The following is a 14,675-nucleotide window of genomic DNA, read 5'->3' as shown; positions in this document are numbered from 1 at the left end:
TAGTAATATTTTTATAACAAACTAATGGCCGACAATTCTCCAATAGACAACAATTGACCATAAATGTTATGTATTGAACTTGTACAAGTTGTGGTTCTGACCTGCGAGGCGACGTACTTCTCCAGAGTATTCTCCACGGCCAGCATGGCTGTGGCAGCTTGCCACTCAGCTGCCGGCTCGTCGTTCAGTAACAACTTCCCTTTGAATTTGTGCACCACGCACACCACCTGAACACACAACCAAGTCACATGTGTCTATTTACAGTATATACACCACATCTGTGCATGATAGGGGGGGTCCTGATACCGCCTAGTCACTTCCGATACGATACCGATATTAATACGACGTGATATCAGCACAAGTTATAGTGCATGCGTTTATTATTTTGCCGTGCCGAACGTTAGCAAAATGAGTCAAACAAACCCTAATCTATTTGTTATTAACATTTTGGAATAGACTTATGCCGTCTTTTTAAAGTGGTGTGGTATTTGTTGTTTACGGCAAACACCTAGTGGTTACAATTATTTATGAAGCTCGTGACCAGTAAGTTGAATGATGCGGACACGTTTGTTACTGGATACGTTCCAATACGCTTTAGCCTTGAAAACTTTATATGTGTAAGTAATATGCAACTATGATTATTTAATACTTGTTTATATTGACAAATGTGCAGTTTTATTGTTCCATGATTATTTACTAAGTTTAGCTTGTGTGCTATGGTGTGCTTAGCTGTTGTGTAGCTGCTAGCGCTTAGTTACCTATAGTCTAGCATGTTTACTTCTTGTAAATGATTTGACTAAAATAGGAGAAAAACTTTACACGAAAAAACATGTTTTTTTGGTGAGTAGAATGATGCGGACACGTTTGTTACTGGATACTTTCCAATACGCTTCAGCCTCGAAAACTTTGTATGTGTTATTAATATTCAACTATGATTATTTGATACTTGTTTAAATTAACAAATGTGCAGTTTTATTGTTCAATGATTGATACCTAAGTTTAGCTTGTGTGCTATTGTGTGCTTAGCTGTTGTGTAGCTGTTAGCGCTTAGTTACCTATAGTCTAGCATGTTTAATTCTTGTATATGACTTGACTAAAATAGGAGAAAAACTTTACACGAAAAAACATGTTTTTTTGGTGACAGTAAGTTGAATGATGCGGACACGTTTGTTACTGGATACTTTACAATACGCTTCTGCTTTGGGGGCTTTATATGTGTAAGTAATATGCAACTATGATTATTTGATACTTGTTTATATTGACAAATGTGCAGTTTTATTGTTCAATGATTAATACCTAAGTTTAGCTTGTGTGCTATTGTGTGCTTAGCTGCTGTGTAGCTGCTAGCGCTTAGTTACCTATAGTCTAGCATGTTTAATTCTTGTAAATGACTTGACTAAAATGGGAGAAAAACTTTACACGAAAAAACATGTTTTTTTGGTGAGTTGAATGATGCGGACACGTTTGTTACTGGATACTTTGCAATAGGCTTCTGCCTTTGAGGCTTTGTATGTGTAAGTAATATGCAACTATGATTATTTAATACTTGTTTATATTGACAAATGTGCAGTTGTATTGTTCAATGATTAATACCTAAGTTTAGCTTGTGTGCTATTGTGTGCTTAGCTGTTGTGCAGCTGCTAGCGCTTAGTTACCTATAGTCTAGCATGTTTACTTCTTGTAAATGACTTGACTAAAATGGGAGAAAAACTTTACACCAGAAAACCTGTTTTTTGGTGAGTTGAATGATGCGGACACGTTTGTTACTGGATACTTTGCAATACGCTTCTGCCTTGGGGGCTTTATAAGTGTAAGTAATATGCAACTATGATTATTTAATTCTTGTTTGTATTGAGAAATGTGCAGTTTTATTGTTCAATGATTAATACCTAAGTTTAGCTTGTGTGCTATTGTGTGCTTAGCTGTTGTGTAGCTGCTAGCGCTTAGTTACCTATAGTCTAGCATGTTTAATTCTTGTAAATGACTTGACTAAAATAGGAGAAAAACTTTACACGAAAAAACATGTTTTTTTGGTGAGTTGGATGATGCGGACACGTTTGTTACTGGATACTTTCCAATACGCTTTAGCCTTGAAAACTTTGTATGTGTAAGTAATATGCAACTATGATTATTTAATTCTTGTTTGTATTGACAAATGTGCAGTTTTATTGTTCAATGATTAATACCTAAGTTTAGCTTGTGTGCTATTGTGTGCTTAGCTGTTGTGTAGCTGCTAGCGCTTAGTTACCTATAGTCTGGCATGTTTAATTCTTGTAAATGACTTGACTAAAATGGGAGAAAAACTTTACACCGGAAAACATGTTTTTTGGTGAGTTGGATGATGCGGACACGTTTGTTACTGGATATTTTGCAATACACTTCAGCCTTGAAAAGTTTATATGTGTAAGTAATATGCAACTATGATTATTTAATACTTGTTTATATTAACAAATGTGCAGTTTTATTATTCAATGATTAATACCTAAGTTTAGCTTGTGTGCTATTGTGTGCTTAGCTGTTGTGTAGCCACTAGCTCTTAGTAGCCTATAATCAAGCATGTTTAAGTCTTGTAAATGATTTGACTAAAATAGGAAAAAACTTTAGACGAGAAAACAAAGTTGTTTTTTTTGGTGACAGTAAGTTGAATGATGCGGACACGTTTGTTACTGGATACTTTCCAGTACGCTTCAGCCTTGAAAACTTTGTATGTTTAAGTAATATGCAACTATGATTATTTAATACTTGTTTATATTGACAAATGAGCAGTTTTATTGTTCAATGATTGATACCTAAGTTTAGCTTGTGTGCTATTGTGTGCTTAGCTGTTGTGTAGCTGCTAGCGCTTAGTTACCTATAGTCTAGCATGTTTACTTCTTGTAAATGATTTGACTAAAATGGGAGAAAAACTTTACACCGGAAAACATGTTTTTTGGTGAGTTGAATGATGCGGACACGTTTGTTACTGGATACTTTGCAATACACTTCAGCCTTGAAAACTTTATATGTCTAAGTAATATGCAACTATGATTATTTAATACTTGTTTAAATTGACAAATGTGCAGTTTTATTGTTCCATGATTATTTACTATGTTTAGCTTGTGTGCTATGGTGTGCTTAGCTGTTGTGTAGCTGCTAGCGCTTAGTTACCTATAGTCTAGCATGTTTACTTCTTGTAAATGACTTGACTAAAATGGGAGAAAAAATTTACACGAGAAAACAAAGTTGTTTTTTTGGTGACAGTAAGTTGAATGATGCGGACACGTTTGTTACTGGATACTTTGCAATAGGCTTCTGCCTTTGAGGCTTTATATGTGTAAGTAATATGCAACTATGATTATTTAATACTTGTTTATATTGACAAATGTGCAGTTTTATTGTTTGATGATTAATACCTAAGTTTAGCTTGTGTGCTATTGTGTGCTTATCTGTTGTGTAGCCACTAGCTCTTAGTAGCCTATAGTCTAGCATGTTCAATTCTTGTAAATTATTTGACTAAAATAGGAGAAAAACTTTACACGAGAAAACAAAGTTAGTTTTTTTGGTGACAGTAAGTTGAATGATGCGGACACGTTTGTTACTGGATACTTTCCAGTATGCTTCAGCCTTGAAAACTTTGTATGTGTAAGTAATATGCAACTATGATTATTTAATACTTGTTTATATTGACAAATGTGCAGTTTTATTGTTCAATGATTGATACCTAAGTTTAGCTTGTGTGCTATTGTGTGCTTAGCTGTTGTGTAGCTGCTAGCGCTTAGTTACCTATAGTCTAGCATGTTTAATTCTTGTAAATGACTTGAATAAAATAGGAGAAAAACTTTACACGAAAAAACATGTTTTTTTGGTGAGTTGAATGATGCGGACACGTTTGTTACTCGATACATTCCAATACGCTTCAGCCTTGAAAACTTTGTATGTGTAAGTAATATGCAACTATTATTATTTAATAATTGTTTATATTGACAAATGTGCAGTTTTATTGTTCAATGATTAATACCTAAGTTTAGCTTGTGTGCTATTGTGTGCTTAGCTGTTGTGTAGCTGCTAGCGCTTAGTTACCTATAGTCAAGCATGTTTAATTCTTGTAAATGATTTGACTAAAATAGGAGAAAAACTTTACACGAGAAAACAAAGTTTGTTTTTTTGGTGACAGTGAGTTGAATGATGCGGACACGTTTGTTACTGGATACTTTCCAATACGCTTCTGCCTCGGGGGCTTTATATGTGTAAGTAATATGCAACTATGATTATTTAATACTTGTTTATATTGACAAATGTGCAGTTTTATTGTTCAATGATTAATACTTAAGTTTAGCTTGTGTGCTATTGTGTGCTTAGCTGTTGTGTAGCTGCTAGCGCTTAGTTACCTATAGCCTAGCATGTTTACTTCTTGTAAATGACTTGACTAAAATGGGAGAAAAAATTTACACGAGAAAACAAAGTTGGTTTTTTGGTGACAGTAAGTTGAATGATGCGGACACGTTTGTTACTGGATACTTTCCAATACGCTTATGCCTTGGGGGCTTTAAAAGTGTAAGTAATATGCAACTATGATTATTTAATACTTGTTTGTATTGACAAATGTGCAGTTTTATTGTTCAATGATTAATACCTAAGTTTAGCTTGTGTGCTATGGTGTGCTTAGCTGTTGTGTAGCTGCTAGCGCTTAGTTACCTATAGTCTAGCATGTTTACTTCTTGTAAATGATTTGACTAATATAGGAGAAAAAATTTACTCAAGAAAACAAAGTTGTTTTTTTTGGTGACAGTAAGTTGAATGATGCGGACACGTTTGTTACTGGATACTTTCCAATACGCTTCAGCCTTGAAAACTTTGTATGTTTAAGTAATATGCAACTATGGTTATTTAATACTTGTTTATATTGACAAATGTGCAGTTTTATTGTTCAATGATTAATACCTAAGTTTAGCTTGTGTGCTATTGTGTGCTTGGCTGTTGTGTAGCTGCTAGCGCTTAGTTACCTATAGTCTAGCATGTTTACTTCTTGTAAATGATTTGACTAAAATAGGAGAAAAACTTACACGAAAAAACACAGTTTTTTGGTGAGTTGAATGATGCGGACACGTTTGTTACTGGATACTTTCCAATACGCTTCAGCCTTGGGGGCTTTATATGTGTAAGTAATATGCAACTATGATTATTTAATACTTGTTTATATTGACAAATGTGCAGTTTTATTGTTCAATGATTAATACCTAAGTTTAGCTTGTGTGCTATTGTGTGCTTAGCTGTTGTGTAGCCGCTAGCTTCTAGTAGCTTTACACATGCAAATGACTGATTGACTTTCTAAAATACAATAAACTGTGTGTTTGTTGGAGGACATTTGGATGTTACAATACTTGTTTGTTTTTTTGCTGATACCGGACCGATCTTTGATATCAAATTGTGTGATGACTTTCCTTGATGACGTCAGAGCTTCTGTCGCTTGCTGACGCCTGAAGTCCGCTTTTGGAAATGGACTTTGAAAGAGTACACACGTCGACATGAGAGGCTTTTTTGAAAGCATCCTCTCTTCTATAAATGTTCCACAGCCTTGAAATCCCCCTTTTTAGGATGCTTTTGAGCAAAAAATACATCTTCTACTCCGACGTGTGTCACTGATATATTATTCGGTACGTAAATGATAATAGAAATGTTATCAAAACGGGTTACAAAGGCTCCGAATGTAGCTGCTTTATTTTACAAAACCCAAAGCCAGTGAAGTTGTGTAAATGGAAAATAAAAAGAGAATACAATGATTTGCAAATCCTTTTCAAATTCTACTATATTGCCAAAAGTATTTACCTTGACTCACATATGAACTTAAAGTGCCATCCCACTCCTAACCCATAGGGTTCACTATGATGTGGGTCCACATTTTGCAGCTATTACAGCTTCAACTCTCCTGGGAAGGCTGTCCACAAGGTTGCCGAGTGGGTTTATAGGAATTTTCCACCATTCTTCCAAAAGCGCATTGGTAAGGTCACACACTGATGTCGGCTCTCAGTCTCCGTTGTAATTCACCCCAAAGGTGTTGTATCGGGTTCACGTCAGGACTCTGTGCAGGCCAGTCAAGTTCATCCACACCAGACTCTGTCATCCACATCTTTACGGACATTGCTTGGTGCGCAGTCATGTTGGAAGAGGAAATGGGCCCGCTCAAAGTTGTTACCACAAGGTTGGGAGCATGGGATTGTCCAATATGTTTTGGTATACCGTATTTCCTAGAATTACTGCCGGGTCAAACTTGTTTCGCTAAATAATTAACGCATGCTTAGCATTACCGCCGGCTCAGGATTAACGCCGGGTCAAACTCGTTTCGTAAAGCATTATTTTTATTAGCGCATGTCTAGAATTTCCGCCAGGTCAAACTCGTTTCGCCAAATAATTAGCATATGCCTAGAATTTCCACAGGGTCAAACTCGTCACGTCACGAGCGACACTTCACCTGTCATCATTTTCAAAATGGAGGAGGCCAATTTCAATAATTTGAAATCACATAAAGGGAAGAAGAATAAGAGTTATTCAGTAGGATTTAAGGTCCAAGCTATTGAATATGCTAAAAAGAATAGTAAGCAGCGATGTTTTATTAATATACCGTAGCCGCGTGTGTCAAATATGAGTCATTAAATTACTCCCGCCTCCTGGTGGTAGAGGGCGTTAGTGATCCTTCTTGCGACTACTCGGCTGCAGAAGAAGTGACAACAAGCGATCGTTTACTTTTTCCTCTCGCTTGCACTTTTAACATGGAGGATTACATATCTGAAATAAAACAGTTTTCTAAACTGGACTTTCAATCGAGACGGAGAGACTTTTAAAACTGAAGAAAGATAAGGAAGACTTCTATAAACAAGTTATCGATGCTTTTGATCAGAAGGAGCTGCGCATGGACTTCATTTATAAGTAAAGGTAAGACCATAATAAAACATTTTTAATTAAATGTGCTTTTCATGATGGTATTCTTACATCACACTCAAATTTTTAAGCGCAGGCCTAAATTTACCGCATGCTTTTGGTAAACGCCGGAGTGAGAAGAGGTTTTAAAATAATTAGCGCCCCGGCGGCAATTCAAGGAAATACGTTACTGGAGCTTTCAAAGTTCCTTTCCCTGGAACTAAGGGGCCAAGCCCAACTTCTGAAAGACAACCCCACACCATAATTCCTCCTCCACCAAATTTCACACTCTGCACCACGCAGTCCGAAATGCACCGATCTCCTGGCACTCGTCATTCAGATCGCAAGATGTGAAAGTGTGATTCATCACTCCAGAGAAGTGAATGAATGATATTTATATAGCACTTTTTCTCTAGTGACTCAAAGCGCTTTACATGGTGAAACCCAATATCTAAGTTACATTTTAAACCAGTGTGGGTGGCACTGGGAGCAGGTGGGTAAAGTGTCTTGCCCAAGGACACAACGGCAGTGACTAGGATAGCGGAAGCGGGGATCGAACCTGCAACCCTCGAGTTGCTGGCACGGCCGCTCTACCAACCGAGCTATACGTCGCCACTGCTCTAAAGTCCAGTGGCGACATGCTTTATTTACACCACTGCATGCCACGCTTTGCATTGGACTTGGTGATTTATGGCTTAGATGCAGCTGCACGGCCATGGAAACCCATTCCATGAAGCTCTCTGCGTACTGTACGTGGGCTAATTGGAAGATCACATGCAGTTTGGAGCTCTGTAGCAACTGATCGTACAGAAAGTCTTTGCACTTTAGGATCCGCCGACCCCTCTCTGTCAGTTTACGTGGCCTACCACTTGGTGGCTGAGTTGCTGTTGTTCCCCAAAATCTTCCATTTTCTTATAATAAAGCTGAAAGTTGACTTTGGAACATTTAGGAGCGAGGAAATTTCATGGCTGGATTTGTTGCACAGGTGGCATCCTATGACTGTTCCACGCTGGAAATCACTGAAAGTGAAGTGAAGTGAATTATATTTATATAGCGCTTTTCTCTAGTGACTCAAAGCGCTTTACATAGTGAAACCCAATATCTAAGTTACATTTTTTTAAACCAGTGTGGGTGGCACTGGGAGCAGGTGGGTAAAGTGTCTTGCCCAAGGACACAATGGTAGTGACTAGGTTAGCGTAAGCGGGGATCGAACCTGCAACCCTCGAGTTGCTGGCGCGGCCGCTCTGCCAACCGAGCTATACGTCGCCACTGCTCTAAAGTCCAGTGGCGACATGCTTTATTTACACCACTGCATGCCACGCTTTGCATTGGACTTGGTGATTTATGGCTTAGATGCAGCTGCACGGCCATGGAAACCCATTCCAAAAAGCTCTCTGCGTACTGTACGTGGGCTAATTGGAAGGTCACATGCAGTTTGGAGTTCTGTAGCAGAAAGTCTTTGCACTTCAGGATCCGCCGACCCCTCTCTTGTCAGTTTACGGGGCCTACCACTTGGTGGCTGAGTTGCTGTTGTTCCCCAAAATCTTCCATTTTCTTATAATAAAGCTGAAAGTTGACTTTGGAACATTTAGGAGCGAGGAAATTTCATGGCTGGATTTGTTGCACAGGTGGCATCCTATGACTGTTCCACGCTGGAAATCACTGAAAGTGAAGTGAAGTGAATTATATTTATATAGCGCTTTTCTCTAGTGACTCAAAGCGCTTTACATAGTGAAACCCAATATCTAAGTTACATTTTTTTAAACCAGTGTGGGTGGCACTGGGAGCAGGTGGGTAAAGTGTCTTGCCCAAGGACACAATGGCAGTGACTAGGATAGCGGAAGCGGGGATCGAACCTGCAACCCTCAAGTTGCTGGCACGGCCGCTCTACCAACCGAGCTATACGTCGCCACTGCTCTAAAGTCCAGTGGCGACATGCTTTATTTACACCACTGCATGCCACGCTTTGCATTGGACTTGGTGATTTATGGCTTAGATGCAGCTGCACGGCCATGGAAACCCATTCCATGAAGCTCTCTGCGTACTGTACGTGGGCTAATTGGAAGGTCACAAGCAGTTTGGAGCTCTGTAGCAACTGATCTTGCAGAAAGTCTTTGCACTTCAGGATCCGCCGAGCCCTCTCTTGTCAGTTTACGTGGCCTACCACTTGGTGGCTGAGTTGCTGTTGTTCCCCAAAATCTTCCATTTTCTTATAATAAAGCCGACGGTTGACTTTGGAACATTTAGGAGCGAGGAAATTTCACGACTGGATTTGTTGCACAGGTGGCATCCCATGACAGTTTCACGCTGGAAATCACTGAAAGCGGCCCATTCTTTCACAAATGCCTAATTGCTTGATTTGATACACCGGGCCAAGTGATTAGCGCACCTGATTCCCATCATTTGGAATACTTTTGGCAAAATAGCGTTTATTCAATTGAATAGACTGTAAAGACGAGATATTTACGTTCGAACTTAGGAACTTCATTTTTTAATAATAATCATTAACTTAGAATTTAATGGCAGCAACATATTGCTAGTGGCATTTTTACCACTGTGTCACATGGCCTTTCCTTTAAACAACACTCAGTAAAGGTTTAGGAACTGAGGAGACACATTTTTGAAGTGGAATTCTTTCCCATTCTTGCTTGAGTACAGCTTAAGTTGTTCAACAGTCCGGGGTCTCTGTTGTGGTATTTTAGGCTTCACATTTTCAATGGGAGACAGGTCTGGACTACAGGCAGGCCAGTCTAGTACCCGCACTCTTTTACTACGAAGTAGTGACTTGGCATTGTCTTGCTGAAATAAGCAGGGGCGTCCATGTAAACGTTGCTCCAAAACCTGTATGTACCTTTCAGCATTAATGGTGCCTTCACAGATGTGTAAGTTACCCATGCCTTGGGCACTAATACACCCTCACACCATCACAGATGCTGGCTTTTCCACTTTGCGCCTAGAACAATCCGGATGGTTCTTTTCCTCTTTGGGTCGTCAACAGTTTCCAAAAACAATTTGAAATGTGGACTCGTCAGATCACAGAACACTTTCCCACTTTGCAACGAGTCCATTTTAGATGAGCGTTTCACTTGTCTCGCTGAAATAAGCAGGGGCGTCCATGATAACGTTGCTCGGATGGCAACATATGTCGTTCCAAAACCTGTATGTACCTTTCATTAGCAAGCTGACGCTAGCATGATAACAGTTAGCAAGTGTCACATACCAAGTTATATGACTGTGGTGCCAACGGTTGCAAAAGTTAGCATACTATCGTTAGCATGCGAACAGTTAGCTTGTGTCACATACCAGGCTATATGACGCTAAGGCAGGGGTCACCAACGCGGGGACCAGGTAGCCCGTAAGGACCAGATGAGTCGCCCGCTGGCCTGTTCTAAAAATAGCTCAAATAGCAGCACTTACCAGTGAGCTGCCTCTATTTTTTAAATTTTATTTATATACCAGCAAGCTGGTCTCGCTTTGTTCGACAATTCTAAGAGAGACAAAGCTTAAATAGAAGTTGAAAATCCAAGAAAATATTTTAAAGACTTGGTCTTCACTTGTTTAAATAAATTCATTATTTTTTTTCCATTGCTTCTTATAACTTTCAGAAAGAAAATTTTAGAGAAAAAATACAACTTTAAAAATGATTTTAGGATTTTTAAATACCTTTTTACCTTTTAAATTCCTTCCTCTTCTTTCCTGACAATTTAAATCAACGTTCGAGTATTTTTTTTTTTATTGTAAAGAATAATAAATACATTTTAATTCAATTCTTCATTTTAGCTTCTGTTTTTCGACGAAAAATATTTATGAAATATTTCTTCAAACTTATTATGATTAAAATTCCCAAAAAATTATTCTGGCAAATCTAAAAAATCTGTTGAATCAAATTTAAATCTTATTTCAAAGTATTTTGAATTTCTTTTAACATTTTGGTTCTGGAAAATCTAGAAGAAATAATGATTTGTCTTTGTTAGAAATATAGCTTGGTCCAATTTGTTATATATTCTAACAAAGTGCAGATTGGATTTTAACCTATTTAAAACATGTCATAAACATTTTTAAATTAAACTTAATCAGGAAATATGACTAATGATGTTCCATAAATAATTTTTTTAGTTTTTTCAAAAAGATTCGAATTAGCTACTTTTTCTCCATTTTTTTTGGTTGAATTTCGAAATTTAAAGAGTCGAAATTGAAGCTAAACTATGTTTCAAAAATTGATTTTTTTCCTGTTTTCTCCTCTTTTAAACCGTTCAATTAAGTGTTTTTTTTCATCATTTATTCTCGACAAAAACCTTCCGTAAAAGGAAAAAAAAATGTACGACGGAATGACGGACAGAAATACCCATTTTTTTTACATATATATAGATTTATTTATTAAAGGTAAATTGAGCAAATTGGCTATTTCTGGCCATTTATTTAAGTGTGTATCAAACTGGTAGCCCTTCGCATTAATCAGTACCCAAGAAGTAGCTCTTGCTTTCAAAAAGGTTGCTGACCCCTGCTCTAAGGTGTGTATGTCTGAGGGAATTACAGTAAAAAACTGTAAGTTAGCATGCTAATGTTAGCATGCTAATGTTAGCATGCTAACAGAGTAACAAGTGTAGAAATGCTCGTTTAGGTCGCATGGAGGCGGCCTGAAAATGAGAATTGTTACCCGGATGTTAGTGGATTCTGGCACACACTCACCAGGAAAGTGGCGATGGCGGTGCCGATGATGAAGCCCGCGATGACGTCCGACCAGTGGTTGCGGTATTCGGCGATGCGATTGAGTCCGGTGACGAAGGCCAGGCACACGAGCGCCAGCGACAAGACGGGCTTGGCCAGGCGAGTGCCCTTGGCCTGAACCGTGCACGTCACGTACATCTGGGAGGGGCAGCCACGGCGGCGATAATGAACACAGCGGTCAAGCGAAAAGCTGCGTAGGAAACTCACCGCCATGTAGAGCGCCGCGTAGATGCTGAGCGCCGCCTCCTTGGACGGGAAGGTTTTGCGCGCCTGCAGGACGTGGTCCTGGTCTCCCGTGCAGGCCTCCTGGTGGCTGATGTAGCGCAGCGCCTGGTAGCAGCCCAGGGCCGTGTAGTTGGGTTTGCAGATGGTCAGGAAGTACGGCGCCAGGTTGCCGGTCACCACCTGGCCCGCGTTGACGAAGATGTCCACGGTGAAGAGGCCGAAGGTGTAGACTCCTGACGAGGGAAGACGTCCCAGCCGGTCAATGAAAACATTCCACCCATCCTGCACCAAGGGCGTCGCCAGACATATTTCACTGGGGCACGTGCCCCACTGTTGATCTGCAGTGCCCCAGTAAAAATGTCACCAATAAAAAAAAAAAAACGCATCAGAGTTTTAAGTCTACATAACATAGACAACAGCGCACATACTACTTAGTATGGTGATGCGGATGAGGGGACAAAGCTGCGGAGCTAGCACTGAGCGCTGGGACGGAGAGGCTTCGTGGTGTCTTGGCTGGGTGAGCAGGTGTCGGACACCTCAGTCACCTTGGACGTATCCTCGCTCATCCATGCGGACTGGACACTGGCCGAAAATGGAGTCGGCTGTCTTGGTTGCTTTGTTGGGTCTGCTCCTGTCTCTGGCCATGCTCCCTCCTCCCCAGCGGACGATGGCGTGGAAGACCGCAGAGGCCACCACAGTGGATATGTTTCTTTTACTTTTTATTCATAGCTAGTATGTAGAAGTGTCTGGTTGTATCTGCTGCTTTAATGTCTTTAATGTCCTATGTGTTCTTTGATGTTTGATGTTTCCCTCTTACACACATGGAAGAGGGATGTGTACCATGGCTATGAGTTGTTGTTTTTTCCCTTGGCCTCAGTCTGCACCTCCTCTCCAGGGCCCAGGCTAAGACCGATTTTTTTATTTTATTTTAACCTTCTATTTTTTTTTTCTCTCCACCCCCCTCCTTGTTTACCTGTATCTCATCTTTTTTGTAAGGGGCGCTGGAAGCCGGCAGACCCGTCAGCGATCCTGTTCTGTCTCCCTGTAATGTTTGTCTAAACTTGAATGGGATTGTGCTGAAAATTTTAATTTTCCTGAAGGAACTCTCCTGACGGAATAAATAAAGTACTATCTAATCTAATCTAATCTAATTAATTGCTACTGTATTCACTCCACGAAACAATGAGCACATGGCTACTTAATATGGTAATTTATTCACGTGTGGATCGGTTGAGAAAGAGAGAGGGGATTGGATACCGTCGATCATAATATTTTATTAGAACGTATCAAAACACGAATTGGTATGTCAGACTTAGCCCTGTCTTGGTTTAACTCTTATCTTACTGATAGGATGCAGTGTGTCTCCCATAACAATGTGACCTCGGACTACGTTAAGGTAACGTGTGGAGTTCCCCAGGGTTCGGTCCTTGGCCCTGCACTCTTCAGCATCTACATGCTGCCGCTAGGTGACATCATACGCAAATACGGTGTTAGCTTTCACTGTTATGCTGATGACACCCAACTCTACATGCCCCTAAAGCTGACCAACACGCCGGATTGTAGTCAGCTGGAGGCGTGTCTTAATGAAATTAAACAATGGATGTCCGCTAACTTTTTGCAACTCAACGCCAAAAAAACGGAAATGCTGATTATCGGTCCTGCTAGACACCGAACTCTATTTAATAATACAACTCTAACATTTGACAACCAAACAATTAAACAAGGCGACACGGTAAAGAATCTGGGTATTATCTTCCACCCAACTCTCTCCTTTGAGGCACACATTAAAAGCGTTACTAAAACGGCCTTCTTTCATCTCCGTAATATCGCTAAAATTCGCTCCATTCTGTCCACTAAAGACGCTGAGATCATTATCCATGCGTTTGTTACGTCTCGCCTCGACTACTGTAACGTATTATTTTCGGGTCTCCCCATGTCTAGCATTAAAAGATTACAGTTGGTACAAAATGCGGCTGCTAGACTTTTGACAAGAACAAGAACGTTTGATCACATTACGCCTGTACTGTATATACTTATATACATATATACCTATATATACACCTATACTGTATATACTTATATACATATATACCTATATATACATCTATACTGTATATACTTATATACATATATACCCATATATACACCTATACTGTATATACATATATACCTATATAAACACCTATACTGTATATACTTATATACATATATACCTATATATACACCTATACTGTATATACATATATACCTATATATACACCTATACTGTATATACATATATACCTATATATACACCTATACTGGCTCACCTGCACTGGCTTCCTGTGCACTTAAGATGTGACTTTAAGGTTTTACTACTTACGTATAAAATACTACACGGTCTAGCTCCATCCTATCTTGCCGATTGTATTGTACCATATGTCCCGGCAAGAAATCTGCGTTCAAAGGACTCCGGCTTATTAGTGATTCCCAAAGCCCAAAAAAAGTCTGCGGGCTGTAGAGCGTTTTCCGTTCAGGTTCCAGTACTCTGGAATGCCCTCCCGGTAACAGTTCGAGATGCCACCTCAGTAGAAGCATTTAAGTCTCACCTTAAAACTCATTTGTATACTCTAGCCTTTAAATAGACTCCCTTTTTAGACCAGTTGATCTGCTGTTTCTTTTCTTTTTCGTCTATGTCCCACTCTCCCTTGTGGAGGGGGTCCGGTCCGATCCGGTGGCCATGTACTGCTTGCCTGTGTATCGGCTGGGGACATCTCTGCGCTGCTGATCCGCCTCCGCTTGGGATGGTTTCCTGCTGGCTCCGCTGTGAACGGGACTCTCGCTGCTGT

At 39.7% G+C, this 14,675-nt stretch overlaps 1 protein-coding gene across 1 annotated transcript in view; it reads right to left on the bottom strand.

Moving 5' to 3' along the window:
- LOC133569130 (phospholipid phosphatase-related protein type 5-like) overlaps positions 1-14,675 on the bottom strand; it is a 34,910-nt gene that overhangs the window by 4,001 nt on the left and 16,234 nt on the right. The window contains exons 3-5 of the mRNA XM_061921305.1: positions 11,830-12,080; positions 11,584-11,760; positions 102-227 (exon numbers count right to left, since the gene is read on the bottom strand). Of these exons, the coding sequence (XP_061777289.1) occupies positions 102-227; positions 11,584-11,760; positions 11,830-12,080 (554 nt within the window). The remainder of the gene's footprint in view (positions 1-101; positions 228-11,583; positions 11,761-11,829; positions 12,081-14,675) is intronic.

This window comes from Nerophis ophidion, linkage group LG15 (assembly GCF_033978795.1).
Source record: "Nerophis ophidion isolate RoL-2023_Sa linkage group LG15, RoL_Noph_v1.0, whole genome shotgun sequence".
In the NCBI taxonomy this organism is placed as follows: domain Eukaryota; kingdom Metazoa; phylum Chordata; class Actinopteri; order Syngnathiformes; family Syngnathidae; genus Nerophis; species Nerophis ophidion.
This window is presented reverse-complemented; position numbering and strand designations above follow the sequence as displayed.